At 40.6% G+C, this 18,572-nt stretch overlaps 2 protein-coding genes across 11 annotated transcripts in view; both read left to right on the top strand.

Moving 5' to 3' along the window:
• The window catches only part of PTN (pleiotrophin), a 486,673-nt gene that overhangs the window by 293,053 nt on the left and 175,048 nt on the right, over positions 1 to 18,572 (top strand). The window lies entirely within an intron of this gene.
• The window catches only part of DGKI (diacylglycerol kinase iota), a 419,644-nt gene that overhangs the window by 356,235 nt on the left and 44,837 nt on the right, over positions 1 to 18,572 (top strand). For all 10 annotated transcript variants that reach the window (XM_078059602.1, XM_078059609.1, XM_078059607.1 and 7 more), the window contains one exon: positions 15,489 to 15,514. In XM_078059602.1, the coding sequence (XP_077915728.1) occupies positions 15,489 to 15,514 (26 nt within the window). The remainder of the gene's footprint in view (positions 1 to 15,488; positions 15,515 to 18,572) is intronic.

Below are 18,572 nucleotides of genomic sequence, written 5' to 3'. Positions count from 1 at the left end.
AGCTAATGGGTTTATATGATCTGCAGTCTCTAAGAGATTATGTTATCAAAAATCAAACTATAATGTATCTGGTCTGATTATTTTCATTGGGATTCCAAGAAACAGGTTGAGTCATTCATTCATTCATTTATTGAGCAAATAAATATTGAGCAGCTTCTAGGTAGGAACTATATATCTAGAATATGTATATATACACACACTCCTACATACCTAGGCGCTGAAGATATACAACTCAACAAGAAATTGTTATTGCCTTTGAAGAGTTTACATTCAAAGGGGAAATATTCCACAAATCAATTATTAGAGTTCTCTCTGCTAAGTGCTGTAATGGATAGATGCATAAAGTGTTCTGGAAACAAGAGGAATAGGATTTGCTGCTTCCTCCAGATTTCACTTTTTTATTTTTATATGAAAAGAATGAGTATTTAAAGAAATAATGAAAATTTAGCCTCAAAGGAAAGAGGCTTTTTAAGGACTCCAAGCTTATTTTCTTCCACCTTTGTACATGAGCAGATAAGTATCTGCTTTTCACCATTATATAACCAGAAATGCTCCCCGAATAATTTAATGTACTCAGTACTCAGTTTAGCATCACTCTACCTGATGTGTGCTTAAGGAAGTTTGTACAAGTAGCAAGTTATTTAGGGATATCCGGAACACCTAATAATACTTTAAAAATTGGCTTTTTCAGGTAGTCTAAAATTTTGAATCACCATATCAAGAAGATAATCCTGAAACCTCCCCCTTCCACAAACTCAGAGTCACTCTCGGAGTGAGAAGGAGTAAGAGCTTCAGATTCCGCTCTTGTCTCCCAACTATTTCCCTTACCCAGTTTCTTTGGGAACATTAGGTGATGGCCTGACTCTAATAAAAAGGATAATTGTGCTTATTGTCACGGCTCCAAGTTCTCACCAGGAGGACAGACCACAGGGCAGTGATTGGGTTGTGGAAATATCCTTTGAGCATCACAATCTGATAAGAGGGAGAAAATTAATCTTCTTAGTGGGATGTGGGTTTTGCTGGAATCTGTCTTAGAGATGAAATCAGTGCTGTCTGGTTGGAGTCCCTTGCGTCTGTTTCACTAAGATGGTTGGTTCCCATCCTGCTTACCTTTGGTCTAAATCTTGTTCTCCCTGCCTAATCCCTGAAGCTGGAAGAGTTCCAGTTTATCTGACATACAACTTCCTTTCTTCTTTTTCTCCCTGCCCTACTTCCCTCCAGTTGTCCCCCACCCTATTTAGCCAAGCACACGATACTCTGTTCCTTTGGGTATACAAAATATTTAATAAGAAATTTTGCTCTCTTCTTCTTATAATTGCTCCTCAAACAGTTAGGCATAGGGGGGTCCTAAACCTTTTGTCAGATACAGAGTACCATTTCCAAGTTCAGTTAGGGGCAGCGCCAGAATAGAATTCTTTAGATATCAGATCTCATTTTGACCCACTTGGAAGAAAAATCTTGCTAAGGTAAATAAGCTCTAATATTAAACATCCATTTGATTTAAAATGATGCCAAGAAATTCTGCCCTTCCATTTTGATGAGTTCAAGTTTGGTCGGTGATTACCACCTGAGGAAATATTACTTGAAGGGCTCTCTCTTTTCATTTGTAAAGGATGTGGTAGCCTTACCTACTCATGCTTGAGGAACATGGTGAATGAGGCAAAGTTGATCAGATCCTTCTTTAAAGCATCTGAGTTCCTTGGATGGACAAACTGTACTGCTCACTCCACATCCACAGCCCTTTGCACTGTAGCTGGTATACCAGATGTCCATAAGGCAGGCTTGTTGGATGAATGGATGAATGTGGGATGTTAGAGAGAAGGCACTCTAATGAAAATAGAGATGTCTATTTATAATACTGCAGCAAACCCAGTTCTAATCACATACACACACACAAATGTAACAAAATGATACATTAAATGTTAGACGTTTTTGTTAGGTTGTGGAATCCATTTATATATTTCAAATTTCATGTAGATCTGTTTGACCCAGGGAATTCGCATTAAAATAATAAAGATGCCTTAAATTCCCTCACTCAGAGAGAGGTTGCTGTTTTACAAGTGAGAAAGTAGAAGGCAACGATGGCGAGTATGGATAATTGTAGGCACTGATGATGAGCACAAAGGTGAGATGGGGACAGGGGGTGGAGGGGAAGAACCCCATCTAGAACCCTGTGCATTGAGATGCCAGCATGTTTCCCATGTCAGATCTCTGGATTCTTTGGGTTATAAGTTGAGTACTTGAGGAGGCTTTGGATGTTCTTTGGATGGAGGGGAAGAACATTGGCAAGTGGGAAACCATAAAGCATCAACTTTTATGGATGGACGAGAATTCTGGGATTTCCTAAGGATTTCCAACCCAAAGAGACAAGACAGCCAGAGCATGAGAAAATAGGGGGGCAAGATGTGCAGAAGGAAAGCACTTTTCTTGAGTTCCCTTAATAAGCAGGGAGCAGTAGAAGGACCTCAGGAAATTATCAGTCTTCAACAAAACAAAGGAGATTTCTCTCTCCTTCCAACAACACATGCTGCCTTAGGGCATTAAGGAAAGCTAGTCTAAGGTGACAGTCTTTCATGACAAAAGCACTTACACACCGTTCTGAAACTAGGGAAATAACTCCATCTCCCTCTTTCCTCCAAAAGTGAGAGCAGGTATTGTTAAGCCAATAGAGGAATGAGAATTTTTCTTTGTTTTCAGGGGCTGTGCCAGAGATGGAGACCTGGGTGCAAGGGGGAATCTTCTCTCATTCCTCTGTCTTGTGTCCCCTGGGAGTAGCTGTGTGCTCGTGGCTGGCTCACTCCTCAGTCCATTTTTGCACAGTTGGTCCTCTCTTTTCTGAACCAGTCCCTGGATCTTCTTTAAGAGCTTGACATTGAAATCTCATCAGTTTGGTAGAGGAGGGATTTAGGGTGTGTTGAATGGGGTCCAAGCTTCAAAAACAAAGCAAACAAACAAACAAACAGCTGGCATAGGTGTAGGGGATGTTAATCCTACAAAATGATGGCACGTCTCTCCTTGAGGGCCCACTTTTTCTAAGCATCAGGATTAAAATGTAGTCAAGTGTGAGAAGAATCATCTCCCAGAGCCTGCTGGGAAAATGTCCCTGCTATCAGGTGATTGTACAGTTTCTGGAGACTCTATCAGTGATCTCTTCTTTCTTTCTGAAAGGGTGCAGAATCCAGAGTTGGGTCTTCTGTCACGTTATTCCCAGAGGATCCCATCCTGTGGAGTCCTTGTTCCCTGGGACGTGTGCTGTGTCCTTGGGTATCCATAGCAGGTTTTGGCAATAGGAGGGAAGGTGGGAGGCAATTTTCCCATAGATGATCACTTTACAAGTAAGGGTGCCTGATAAGATCGGAACTAAATATTTGTTTATTTAATTTATTTATTTTAGAGAGCACGCATGTCCGTGAGTGGGGGAGGGGCAGAGAGAGAGAGAGAGAGAGAGAGAGAGAATCTCAAGCTGACTCGGAACTGAGCACAAAGTCCCACTCAGGGCTCCAAGTGGGACTCTATCTCATGACCCTGAGATCATAACCTGAGCCAAAATCAAGAGTCAGATGCTTAACCGACTCAGCCCCTAAATATTTGTTTTTAATTTTAACAATCAGAGTAGAGAGAAGAGGCTGTAGTTTTTCCTGAATATGATTTTGGTGCACCTACCCGGGACCTGAAATGTTGATGCATGTAAGTCCTCTGTCCTGACCACCGGCTGCCCTCATCCCCTCATTCCTCTGAAGGTCCCTGAGGAGTCAGCTCAGTACTGGCTGCCTCTTGCCCTCCTCCCTACCTCCACAGAGGGGCAGAGCACTCAGGCAACACAGAGGAAGAGGTGCTGGGGAGAGCAGGGCAGTCCTAGCGAGCCTCCTGCCCTGCCCTTCCCCTCCTCATCCCATTTGTCCTGCTTCTTCCGAGTACATGGCTTTCAGTGTTCAAGGGTCTGTTTCAAGGTTTCACCTGCCTCCTGTTGACTTACCTCCACACTACCCTGCTCATCCTTTTGCTTCTTTCTCAAACTGCCACCCAAGCTCTTCTTTTCTCAATGCATCTGCCTTAGATGAGTAGTTTGATTAAATTGATTTAAAGTATGAGTGATAAATTTGAAATCCTTCCAAAAATATTTGCCCACGAATCTCGGGTCGGAGGGATGTTGACTAGTAATTGCCTGGTATGTGCAGGTGTGGGGTCAGGGTGAGAAGGGGTCGCTTTATTGCTTTTGGAAATGAAGGGGTGGGTATAGAGTGTGGAACTTCTCTCATGAACCTCTGGGGACCCCTGAGCCCACAGCCCTGAGGAGACCAGCACAAGAAACCACTCTGTAACATGGAGAAACTACTTGCTTGGAATTCAGGGAGACAAGGACCACGTTCTCCCTTTTCCTAACCTTTCTGGCTCTTGTGCTAATCACCAAGCATAAGAACATCAACAGCATTGCTTTACAGTTTCTCCAGTTCTCTCTTTGATGTTAGTCTCACTCCATAAACCCCTTAGAGTCTCCTTAAAAGTGGGATAAAATGTAAGTTCTCTACCTCCAACAACTCCCGGAATGGAATTAAGTTTATAGTCATGCTTGATATTCACATATGGAATTAATTATTCTCAAAGATAGAGTCCGTGGAGCCCACTTTAACTTCTTGTTCTCATTTTTGCTGGGATTCATTTGTATTAATTTTTCATTTTCTCATAGAGTTCCTTTACTATTTTGGGTTGTTTGTAATCTATTACCTAGAAACTGCCCTGTCCTTGGACACAGAAGCGTGGGGAGGAGACAGACACTTTTCAGATTCTATTTCCCATGCCAGTATCTTGAACATGAATTCCCTTTTCTGAGAAGTAGGTGAGGTGGGAGATGTTGATAGGAAAACTTCTGGAATATATCACAGTTATCTTCAGGAGAAGTGCCAAAGCAGCTTCCAACCCCACCTCTTTTTTTCTTCCATTGTCTAAAGCTGGATTCAGAAGTCCTTATTTAATAAAAATAAAAATTAGTTGTGAGTAAGCCTTTGCCCAATTACCTTGGCCCCACAAGGTAGATACTGCTTATCTTGAATATTGTTATATGTGAGATAGCCTTGCATGGAAGTTTCTTGTGTTAACACTAAACAATTTGCCTTCAGATCCCAGAGCTTCATTTCAATTTACACTTTAAAAAAGTCCACATTCACGAAACTCCAGGTCAGTTGTGCCTCAACAGAGCTGTTGACCAGCATTCACTGAGTCACTAAGCTAGAGCCAGTGCCTTTTATTTTTTTATTTATTTATTTGACAGAGAGAGAGAACACAAGCAGGGGGAGTGGGAGAGGAAGAAGCAGGCTCCCCACTGAGCAGGGAGCCCGATGCGGGGCTCGATCCCAGGACCCTGAGATCATGACCTGAGCCGAAGGCAGACGCTTAATGACGGAGCCCCCCAGGCGCCCGAGCCAGCGGCTTTTGCTAACAGGTTCTCCCTACTGATACTCCCTCTTAGCTCTCTGCAGGTCTATCTCCTTTGGTTCGATTTCAGAATAACGTGCCTTTTCTATTCCTTTACTCTCCCCCCGCCTTTTTTTAAAAAATTAAGCAGGCAACTATATTGCAAAAACTGATTTCTAACGTGAAGTATCACATCTTTTGTACCTGCACGGCTGCACTGTGTCTAATACACAATTATCTTCATGTCTTCAAAAACGCTACAATGTTTCCCAGGAATGTTCATATTTTAGGTAACAAAGTGTGATGGTCAAGTTCTCATGCTGAATGAACTTGGTCAGTGTTGGTTTCTTCAACACCAGCTCTGTTTCTTCCCTGTGTCTACTGCCCACTTTTGCCCATTTGTCCTCATCTTTCCCCTCAGATTTCAAAAAGCCTTTCCCCTCATTTTGTTGCAGTTCTCAGGCATGAACATTAGGTGGCAGTACAATTTCAAGCTCAAAGGGCCCTTAGGGGCTTCCTCCTCAGCAAACTGATTGTGGAGGATGGATAGGAGAAATCGAATTGTTACAAGCCGGTGGTAAAACAGTGGTATTTTTTAAATGCCACCTAAATACAGGAACTTATTTAAAAAAAACCCAGAAATCATTTCAAGTACAGCTCATGTGGGGATCATCAGGTATATATTTGGGTAGGAGACTCTCAAAGAATAGGAAATTAGGAGCCTGAAGGGAATTAGAGGAAATTTACATCAAATGGAGAAATTACCAAACAGCCTTTATTATTTAGCTTCTGGGTCTTATTTCGTTACCTCCATACAAATACCCATCTCGCTCTCCTTCCTTCGATTTTGCTCTTTCCGCAGCACAACCCCCCCCCCCCCCCGCCCCTTCATTTGTGGTGAATGTTACCTTTGAGGCTATTTGGCATTCCCTGAATGGGTTTGTGACCACTTGAATAGAGAATGTGTTTGTCTCTCATCTCAATGCCACTTTGTATGGTTGCTGTAACTTTCATCTCTCTGGCTCCCATTCTCCGTAGCTCTTTTACTGTATGTGCTTTGTTTATTGTCTTAAAAGCAATATTCATAATTAGAGGGAGGAAAAGCAAACAAAGAGAGGATTGTTTGGTTGATGGAGATTCTCAGTGCTGAGGGATTTCTGGTTCTGTTTTACCTAGTTAGGGATGCTCTGGTGTGAGAGTTAATGGTCATGAAGTTGTCACCTAGATCTGTGATCTCATTATTTCTCCCTCAAGCTCTCAAAATGATGTCATAGGGTGGACATAACAGTACTCCAGGCAGTGCATGTCCTTGAAGGAATCTCAAGGGAGAAAAGCTATTGCCAGAGATGATCATCTACAGCCATGCTTTCAAATCACATTATGAGACTGACGCGCTACCTACTGCACTAACGAGGCACCTTCAAATCACATTAAATCATCCCTTGGCTTACTTAAATGAAAATTCTTTGTCTATCAACAGTTTCAGGAAACAAATTGAATTTGTGTAGCATCATTACTTCAAGGTAAAACTAAGGAAAAATAAAGTTGGTGTTTCTGCAGCAGTGGTATGACTCTTGAAATGTGCCTGGAAGAGGTATCCAGCTGGGAAATCAGTTTCCATTTGGGCTACTTCTCAGGAGTCTGATAACAGACAATTAGCAGTAATGGAACAGGCAGGGAACAGCATCCAACCCAGAGAACTTGGCCCACACCTGAATGTTCCTGGTGTTCTTCAGTTGGAACAAGAGCATTAATTAGCACATGATGGGAGGCTGTTTTACAGAGAGATTGGGTTCTACCAAAATGTGAGGAAGGTGGGTGAGATAAGCCCAGGGAACGCTCAGGGCTGCAGTAAGGAGAAGGAAAGAGAAATAAAAGGAGAATGATGAAAGAGAGAGGGGAAGAACATTCAGAATTGATATAAATAGCTAGAAACAAGACACTTCGATTTTCTCTTCCTCTTCCTGAGTAGGATGGATGGTCACCTTTCTTATTGAAGGTGGTGTTTTTGCTGTGGTCCTCATCCCTAAAGCTGGAGGGTAAAAGAGGGAAGGCAGACAGAAAAAGGAACATTGACAGAATACTCCTAGAGCTGCTTTCAGTGTGAGGGCATGGGCTGTCTTCCCCATGAGGACTTCACAGCCAAGAAACGGTTTATTTATTCGTAGTGTGCCGAGTGGACTGTGGGGTAGCAGAGCTTCTAGTTCAACCTACCATTCTTCATTTGCTTTCTATTATAATTCCATGTTAGTAACCAGGAAATAAAGGGGCCCTGGCTCTTCCAGACAGGCCTGTGAGTTGGTATGAATATGTCAGAGCTTCCTTCCCCCATCCACAGAGAAATATTCTCTTGCTGAGTATTTTCAGAATCTGGATCTCTGCCTTTGTGTCTATTGAGACTTTGTTCTTATACCTGTTCTGTTTGTTTATTCCAAGTTCACCTCTGTCTGGTAACCCCATCCCTTGGCCCACTGTCCATCAGGTGATGGTTTAGAAATGCTAAGTAGAGGATATTTGGGTTGGGGACACTGGGAAGGGACATTGACATTTATTTGTGAATGATTCTCTCCAAAAAGTACATGGGTCCCCAATATTCATCCGATCTGTCTTTAAGAAAGACCTCATCTAAACTAGACAGTCTTGATCTCCTACCTATCTCCTAGGAAGGAAACGATACAGACGTTCTGAGGAAGGGCCAAGTAGGAAAGCCATGGATGCTATTGATTTAAGCCACAAAATGAAAATAAAAGCAAAATATTGTAAGGAGGCTTAAAAAAATAGGACAGTATTAGTCAAATAAAAAGATCTTGTGTTAGGATGAGCTTATAGGTTTAGAGCATTTCATGGAGGTTGCCAAGAAAAAACATTCATCTGAAATGTATCGCAAAGGATCATACCATGTCCTACAGGCTGAAGTAGTTATGATGCTCATCATCTCAGTTCTAGGTTTATTGATTAAAACAACAAGACATCACAAGAAGTGTAGTACTTGTTAAAGACTTTGCCTTCATAAATATATCACTCTTTGGCTCTTTGGCTCTTATGTGTTATTTTGCTGGTTGAAAACTGGGCATATTTTCCAATGTCTTTAAGCCTTGTAATTGATCTACTTGAAAGATTAGAGGCCTTGAAGGGAAACTTGCTGATGGAAGGCAATCTAAATAACTATCTTTGATTTTCTTAGAGATTCCTTGTGTTTTAGTGACTGATGACAGGGACTATATGCTGTGCTGTTCAATATAGTAGCAACTAGCCAATGTGTGCCTGATGTCTCATTCCTTCAGGTTCTTAATATGTACATACATTAATCTGATAAAATGATTTATTCCAAAATGTTATAGCTCTATATTTTCATGTTTTCAGACTTTTTCCTTGGAAATACTCCTATTCTGGTGGAGAACAAATTCACCCCATTGAGGCCTTAGAGACATTGCCTGAGGCTAACTGCCTCAAACACAGATCTTTTTTACACAGATTTTTTTTTTTTTTTTTAAGTTTGTTGTTTGATTTTAAGAAGTCAAGTGACTTTTGCTTTGGGACCCATTATATGTCTGTGCCGATTTCAATAAAAAATAATATTTTAATTTTTACCAGTTAAATTACATAATCCCCCATCTAAAACTAGTGTGTTGTTTTTCCTGGGGGCTTCCCTTATTTTCAAGTTCCTGTGTATATCCTAGTTTGAGAAGTGTTACCTTCATTTAAAAGGAGAGAACAGTATGAATATTCTGCTTAGCATGGTTAACATTGGAAAGAGGACTTTCACCAGCAAATCTTCAAATCAAAATTTATAAAAAGTAGATGTCTTAATCCCAGGAAGATAGCCGTGGAGTAGGAGGACCCTAGACCTGCCTTGTCCCATGAATACAACTAGATAACTATCAATCATCCTAAATACCCCAGAAATTGACCTGAAGAATGGCAGAATAAACCCCACAATTAAAGGAAGAGAAGAGGCCACATTGAAGAAGGTAGGAAGTGTGGAAACACAGTTTGGGAGATAAACACATAGCTCCTGTGGAAAGGAGGGAGCCACAGTCATGGAGAAGGGCAAGAGACAGACTAACAGGGAGTGCATGGGGAGAATGAATTCCTGTTGCATTTGGCTTGGTAAGCGAGAAGAGCCAAATTTCATGAGTTCTTGCAACCAGCAGGGCTTAAAGCCTGAAGTTTTAAAGGTCAGCAAGCTTGGCTGGGATAGAGCCTGGAGAGCATTGTACTGCTCTTGGAGAAAAGGCAGAGCAAACAGCCTGCAGACATACAGCATGGAAACAGTAATCTGAAGAGCACCTAGGACCTACAATGGGGAGGTTATTCACTCATCTTGGAGCATGTCCCAGAGGGCCAGCTTTCAAAGGGAGACCCCTCTGGGAACAAAGTGGCCAGCACCATTTCCCTTCCCCATCCCTCAGCATAAGTGCAAGGCAAACACTCACTGCCTAACTTGCTTACATCAAGCCTTGCCCTTTGTTGGAACTGCCCCTCCCAGTCACACTTTCCTCAGTCCCAGCACAGGGGGCCTCCCTACCCCCAGAAGACCGGCCGAAAACCCTACTCACACTATGTCTCCCAACAGGGGACTTTTGCAGAGCCTCAGTTCTGGGGGTAGTGGTGACAGGTCTCATTTCATAAACAGACCAGAGCAAACCTACTTAAAATATGCCACATTCAGGCCAGGGACCAAACAGTGCTCACAACAGGCAAAGAGAGCCTCTGCAGACAACTGGCCTGAAGGATAAAGTGACCAGGACAAAGCAGCAGAGCACACGCAACACACATTGGAGACATTCTTAGAAGTGCCAGGCCTTGGAGAAGAGGGGACACTACATGGTAGGGCACTACAGGACCTCTTCTTCAAAAACAGGAGATGTAGGGGCACCTGAGCAGCTCAGTCGTTTAGGTGTCCAACTCTTGGTTTTGGCTCAGGTCATGATCTCAGGGTTGTGGGATGGAGCCCCATATCAGGCTCAGCATGGAATCTGCTTGAGATTCTGTCTCCCTCTCCCTCTCCCTTCTCTTCTGCCCCTCCCCCAAGCACTCTCTCGAATAAATAAATAAATAAATAAATAAACAAATAAATAAATAAAATCTTAAAAAAAAACCAAAAACAGGAGATATAGTTGACTTTCCTAACACAGAGAAACAGGCACAGAGACTTAGACAAAAATGAGAAGACAGAGAAATTTACCCCAAATTAAAGAACAGGACAAGGCCATGGCCAGATATCTAAGTGAAGTAGATGTAAGTAACATGCCTGATGGAGTATTTTAAGCAATGATCATATGGATACTCACTGGACTTGAGAAAAGAGTGGAAGATATGAGTGAGACTTTTAACACAGAGATAAGGAATAACAGAGAGATAAAGGGCTCAATAAATGAATGAGAAACACACTTGGTGGAATGAACAGCAGGCTGAAGAAGCAGAGGAATGAGTTAATGACCTATAAGACAAAGTAATGTTAAGTCATCAAGCTGGACAAAAGAGAGCAAAAAGAATTATGCAAAATGAGAATAGTCTAAGGGAACTTAGTGACTCCCAACAAATGTAATAACATTCACATTATAGAAGTTCCAGAAGAAGAAGAGAGAAAAGGAGGGCAGAAAATATATTCAAAGAAATAATAGCTGAAAAATTCCCTAATCTGGGGAAGGAAACAGATATCCAGATCCAGGAGGCACAGAGACCTTGCATCAAAATCAACAAAAGCAGATCCACACCAAGACAAATTGTATGGCAAAATATAGCAATAAAGAAAAAATTGTAAAAGCAGCAAGACAAAAGAACACAGTAACTTAGAAGGGAAAACCTATAAGGCTAGCAGGGGATTTTTCAGAAGAAACTTTCAAAGCCAGAAGGGAATGGCATGATATATTCAAAGTGCTAAAAGGGAAAAATCTGCAGCCAAGAGTACTCTATCCAGCAAAACTGTCATTCAGAATAGAAGGAGAGATAAAGAGTTTCCCAGATAAACAAAGACTAAAGGCATTCATGACCATTGAAACAGCACTACAAGAAACATTAAAGGGGACTCTTTGAGTGAAAAGGAGAGACTAAAAGTGACAGTATAAAGGTAGGAAACAAAAGCAGTAAAAATGAATATTTCTGTAAAAAAAAAAAATCAGTCAAGGAACTCACAAAATAAAAGGATGTCGAATATAACATCCTTTTTCTTTATTACTCATATTTGTTTTGGAGGAGTTCTTTTTGGAACTGTTAGTTTGGAACGGATAATTAGGGATAGTGGGTTTGTGTGTTCCTGGAAGTTGACTTTGGGTCTGTTTTCAAATTCTTTTTTAACAGCACTAACCTCTGGGGTTTTGATTCCACTTCTGACTAGCAGGACACCTGGCTCAGAGCGGAGGGCTTTCTGCTAGATTTTATGGTGCACGGTGTAGCTTATATCTTTTGAGATCAAAATATGCTTTCTCTGTCTCCCTGAAACTTGGCCCAGTTTTTCCTGCACTTGGTAGCTCTTCTTTATAGATGATTTCGGGTTATGGGTATCTTCTAGCTTAGTCAAAGATGATGCTTCCTTTTCTGTTTCTCATTCGCCCTGTTATTTTTCATGAATTTCAAAGAGAATAGCAGAAGCTTTGCAGTAATAGTTTTTATCTTATCTTCTGCCTTTATTCTTGCTTTTTTCTTCCACTCTGCACAGCGTGCCTGGTCAGACGCACCAATGAGAATGTATGACCTCACTGCTTCCAAAATTCACTTCATTTAGCTTAGAAGGTAAATTACCAGCACGTCAAAACGGCCCGCCAGGCCCTGTATGAAATGGCCCCTGCCTCTTCTGTCTCCAGTCCTAACTTATCACTCCTTTATGTTTTAGCAACACTGAGTTCCTTGTCTGCCTGATAATGTATTATGAAATTTCCTATCCACATTCCTTGTCGTATGCCTGGTGCTTCTGCCTGGCATTCTTCTCCTTTCTTACTTACCTAACAAGCTTCTGCTTTTCCTTCCAAGCCCAGTTCCCATGGTTCTTGCTTTCTGAAGTCTCTTTCACTCTTCTGGAACAGAATGGGTCTCTCTCTCATGCTCCCTCTTTACTTCATACATATTTTGATGATTACACTTTTTTCACTATAATCATTTCTTTACCTATTTTTCTCCTTCACTAGATTGAACTCCTTGAAATTGGTAGCTTTGTCTTTGTACCCCCTTAACGAGGCACAGGGCCTGGTACCTAATAGGGTCTCAAATAATCATTATTATTTAGGTTTGAATCAACATAAATAGAAAGATTTAAAATAGGAGAGAGATTTTAAAATCCAGGACTTTGTTTTTGTTATTTGCTGAATTTGAATGAAATGTAAATAAAAATGTTTTTTTTAAAAAACCCACAAAACAAAATGAAGCAAAATCAAGTGTAAATATTCTATAGACTGTCATAAAAGGCTGGTACTGAGGAAAGAGGCGAGAACTCTAAATCCTGGAGTTCTTTGAATGCTGGTCGTAATTTGCATTGTGAGAACAATGCTATCCCCGAGATAAAGTGCAGATGGAGGAGAAGTAAACAGCCTAGAACAGAACCACAAGTCTTGCAGGTACAGTGGGAGGAATGAGCAGTGAACTCTCCTGCATTCCTCAGTTGTCAGGTTGAGGAAGATTATCTGTTCCTGGGGTTCAACCTCTGTTTTAAAAATAACTACTTCTCTTGCTGATTTCATGAATTTTCCTCTCTCCTGGGCTAAGTTCTGTAAAACTTTTTATGCCCCTTTACAGCAATAATGGATGATGTGCATGTCTCAGTAGTATAATTTAGTGACTCGTTAGAGTGAAAGGTGAAATACTGAGTGAGGATTGAAATACTCCATATGTCTTAAAATTCCACAAATCCAGGCATGTGGGAAACATTCCACACAGAAACTCAACATGACTAATCCTTAACAAACACTCTGAAATGGATAGTTCTTCCCCACTGCCTGGACGATTGCATCCTCCCGGGACTTTAACGAAGCCATCTGGAATTTTTCAAATTTAATATTAGTGCTTTGCTTTCACAAAAGGCACCAAAAGCCGTGCTTCACAAGCCTTCTACCTGAGACATTTAGTTATCTGTTGGCATGGATTTTTCTTTGTTCCCAGAGCTCTGTGAGAAATTAATTGCCAACAATCCAAGATGTGTTTTTGCTTAATTCCCATCAGAAAACACCAGGGTTGAAGATGTTACCTTGTTGCTGACTTCTTTTTATGCCCTAGGCATCTTAAGAAATGATCTTATTTCAAATATATGTTTCTCATTAGACTCACCTTTCAATCCCTTCACCTCTATTCAGCACTCTCTCCCCCTTTCTTTTTCCTAACCACTAGGGCAGATTGTGGGTCTCTGTTGCTGGGTGTATTGGATGTCTTTTGGCTTTGGGAGTGCTCACATTATCCCTATCCTAGAGCTTGTCTCACTCCCTAGGCCCTTCCCTCATGGCTGGCCTAGGAGCTTGGCAAACCTGTCTTGTGTGTGGTTTGAAGGTGACATGATGATTTTTTTGAGGTGCTCCAAAATGCGTTTGAGTCTAAACACCCAGTGTGGTGGTGCTAACATTAATTCAATTCAATATATGTTAATCAGAGGCCCATTCTGTACTATGTAAGAAATGGTCCTAGTTTTCTATTTGCTCACAGCCCAGTGGGGAAGATGGGTGTGTGATAGTGTGAAACAGGGGAATCCCAAAGAGAGTCCAGATCCGCTCCACTTGGGGAGGCCAAGTGGCACTTCTCAGGCGGCCGACGCTGTAGGGATGACTTAGCCTGGGGCAGGTTCCCTCTCAGGGCTCCCTGTGCCCGTCACCCAGATGCCAGTTTTCTCCCTACCAAATCTGGGGATCCTCTGTTGCTTTCACATGCAAAAGTTCACTTGAAGAGACTGGTAAGGTTGAAATGATTTGACACTTTGCCACTAAGGAAAGTTCAAGGCTTTCCCACCATGACTGCTGTGTCCTTATACTTTACTGATAAGTCACATAATGGACAAAATATCACTGATCAGTAGATAAAGTAAAGCATTCTCAAGCATTCCGAAGTAGCCAAAATCTTCCTTCAACTGCTGTGCATCCATGGAATCATTCTTGCCCCAACACTAGTTATATTCATGGGCATATTACTAAACTCTGGCATTTCCCTTTGTCATCCTCCTGCTATGGTCCCCAGCAGGCTGATCATTTAGAACAGAGGTTGCCTCCTGGCTGGTTTCTTGCCTTTCCCCTCAAAATTCTATCACCTGTTAGCACAGAATTATACATCTCACTTTATCCCAAGGAAAGAATGAGCTGGTAGAGTCAAGACTGTATCTTTCAAGCTTGAGGGGAATTCATCCTCAAGGTTGTATCTGTATTGCTCAGAGTAACTCAATTAGTGGTCAGCTGAGGAAGAAAGAAAGGTTTTTTATTGTGAAAATTGATTGATATTGATATGATGCTTCATCGGTGCCTTCCTAACATAATTGGAGCCCCAAATGGTATGCAAAAGTCATTGATTTATAAAAGTTCTGTGGGACTCCAGTGGTTGCACTCTTGCCTCATTATGGTTTAGAGCTATGAGGCCAGCACACAGAGGGTCTATGTCATGCTCACTTAAACCTTAAATTCCACAAAGAGTGAAAACAAAAAACAATAATGATAAGGGTACATATCATTTATTTTACTTCTGTCTCATTTTTTACTGTCCAAGTAGATTTCTTTTTACTTACACTCAATCTAGTGTGTATTTACATTTTCTGGAGGCCTGGCCTTTGGTGACATCACAGGATTCCATCCATTACCACATTTCTATGACTTTTCTATTTGTGTGTCATAAATCCAGAATTAATTAAGTTTGTTGCAGTCCCGTGACACGGTGCAGTGGACTGAAATTTTATTAACCCCAACCACCCAACCAATCCAGGTAAGCTTTGGGAGTGATCAATTAGAATATACCATGCGACCAACAAATTAATTACACTCTCTACTATATTGACTTTCTATTTAATTGAATTTGGGGGTACTATTTCTAGGAGATTATCCTTGATCATTATTGCATTTATAATTATCAGTATCATTTACAAAACATTTATCATGTTTATTATCTCGTTTTAGGTCACCAGTCTCTTCAGAAGATCACGGTAAGAATCTGTCTTACTTATACTAATTCAAGATGAAAGGTGGAGCTCCATTCCTTGCATTTCACTGTCAGAGGAAAGAATTATTCAAGGAAATGTTTCTAAGACATTGGCCTTGTATTTTTTTTCATGTGAAATGTCATGCGTTTTTAAAAACTCAATGAATCCTAGCTAAATGTGGTATCTTGTAGTATCTTCAAATCTATTATAACCATTTTGGTCGACAGATATTTCGAAGCTTAATGTATCTGCCTGGTTTCTGTCCCATCACTGGATACTTTTTGTGACTTGGGGCTAGCCATGTAACTTCTCTGGATGATCATAGATTTTCATCTTTAAAATGAGAGTTTGTAGTAGATACTCCCAAAAGTCCCTTCAAGACTGGATGTTGGAATTTGCCAAAAGTATTAGAAGACTGAAATGAACCTGGTCAGTAGTGGTATGAATTGGGTTACTCAGCTGAGGTGAGTTATTCACAGTTAAGACACAATTATTTCATTCAAAGGATGAAATGAATAGTTTTGTCACATCTAACTTTGGGAGTTCATTCAGTCACTCATTCAAAAATGTTCACTAAGTGTCTACAGTGGGTCCGTGATACTATGTAATCATTTTATACAAATATGCTTTTGGGGCCATCTGCAGAGACAATGTGGTATATGACAGAATTTCCCCCCTCAAAGAGCTTTATATGTCTAGTGGTGAAGGGGGTGGTTGAATGACACATACCTCCTGCAATATAAAGTGAAATGTGATTAATCTTATAAAAGAGAGATACACCAGGACTCTGAGTACTACTGGCATTCCTCTTCATGCTGTCCCTAAATAGTGAAGGGCACCATTATGCATTCAGCCAGCTAAGTATAACACAGGAAAGCTGCTGTAAGCTTCCCTCTTCATCCCCTTATTCTAGTTGGTCACTAAATTTTATTAACTCTGGTTTTTATATTTCTTTTATCTCTAGTCTCTTTTCCACCCCCATTGTTGTAGCTTAGGACCTCTCCATGTCTTACTTGGATTTTAAAATTGTTTTAAAACTGGTGTCCATACCCTAGTTTTCTATCCTCTAGTTCACTGTACACTTGGATAACACCACACTGTTCTACAGCAAAAATCTACTCCCTTTGCCTATGGGCTGAAATCTTATCAATAGACCAATCATTGTATTCAGATTTCCAATATTGTATTTTAATGCGGAATGGAAATCCTAAATGATGGTATCTTTGTTTACTTCTACTGCTTATTGCTTCTTTTGGCATCTTTTCCCCCTTCTCCTACCCATGTTGAATGCTCTGGCCATGTGGTATTGCATCTAGTTTCTGGAACTCACCATGTGTTCATGTTTCCTGCTTTTATCCGTGCTGTTCTTTGTGACAGGAGTCTACTCCTTTTGCGATATACATGGTTTACACTTACCATTTGAGACCTTGTTAATCATCTCATCCTCTCTGAGAGCTTTCTGACTCACCATCTGCATGAAATAGTTTTCTTCTAGAATTTAACACATAAATTTGATGCTTGATTTACCTGTCTCCCCTGTGAGTTCTTTGATACAGATCCCAACTAATAGCAAACATTCAACAAATGCTTGTTAAGTGAGTGAGTTAAGGACAAAGAGGGAGTTTTAGGCAGGCATATTCTGCCATATCGTAAAATCTCTCATAATACTGACATGAAGTTGTATCACATTCTCTGAAGATCATAGGGCAAATCATGTGTAGACCTATTAAGTCAGAATTAGGTAACCAACCACCTAATGATGATCTATTATGGCATGCTATTTTGCTCATTGGTGTTGGTACGACTAGGTTTTTTATTGCATGTTTAGAGATCCTTGAGCTTCCAAGTTCCATTGATTCAAAACTTGTGTTTTGTTTTTATTTTGATCTATGGTTCCCCTAAATGACTTTTGTTTGCTTTGGCCTTCCAATCTATTAGAACTTATCCTCTATGCCTAAACAAGGAGTGGGGTGGGGAGGGGAGGACTTCTGAATTGTTATTCTGTAGTTTGCTAGGAATTCTTAAGGGATTATGAGCTATCGGTGAGTAGGTGGTAGCATCATTGGAAGTCCTTGAAAAATGCCTATCACCAGAAAGACTTGCTCAGTATGAATAGCCTGTCCAAATTAATTATTTTAAGAACTAGTATATGTGATTAGTTAAAGAAACATTATCCAAATTTGAGGGCTTTTATATTTTCATGGCTTCAAAAGTTATTACATGTCCATGCGTCTAGGTTTGACTCTGCAAATTCGAAAAATTACTCAAATATGTAATGTGAAATTTCAGTGCTGACTTGTCTAATCTTACTAATTTCCCATCAGCTTTTAGCCCATGTATCCTTGTAAAATATTCTTATCCTTTTCTTTTACCACCAAGACTTTCTACTAGCACTTAAAATATGTTTTCTCATGCTTATACATTTTTAATTGTTCATGTTTTTGTGATTCTCATTAAACCTGAATATTCTATCAAGCTTACATTTGTAAGCGATAATGATATTGCAGTATGTGTGCTTTTAAGAATGGTAAGGAGTAACATTTTTGCTTTCTCAGATTGGCGATAGAAAAATTGAGGCTCATTGGGCAAAGGGATTGTGAAATTGGGATATAAAGCCCCATGCCTCTTGACTTTCTATTTTGTTAGCTTACTACCAATGATCTTATTTTTCTCTCTAATAACAGTTGCTCTGGCTACCTTCAAAACAGACCTTGTTCTTGAGAAAATCTAATTTTCTGAAGTCCAATATGCCCAGCATTCTCAGTTCCCACAGATTACCTTTCACAGAAAATAGGCTTGAATGTCATGGCTCTGTCATTTACCCTCTCTTAGCCCACTTCCTTATCTGTAAGGTGGAGCTCATCATACCTACCCTGCCTACCTCATGGGATTATGAGTTCAAGTGGGAAATCATCTGTGCAATCACTTTCCAGTTTGCTAAAAGCACCCCAAACACAATGCTATTATTGTCCAGGCAGTGGATGAGGAGATGTGAGTTGATTAGTGATGTTTGCTCAGCATTGCCTACTGTCTTTGAAAAGTTAAAAGGTGTACTGGGGAT

The sequence above is a fragment of the Halichoerus grypus genome, chromosome 12 (genome assembly GCF_964656455.1).
Source record: "Halichoerus grypus chromosome 12, mHalGry1.hap1.1, whole genome shotgun sequence".
Taxonomy (NCBI): Eukaryota; Metazoa; Chordata; class Mammalia; order Carnivora; family Phocidae; genus Halichoerus; species Halichoerus grypus.
The sequence above is the reverse complement of the archived record's forward strand: the minus strand, read 5'-3'. Positions and strand labels throughout refer to the sequence as shown.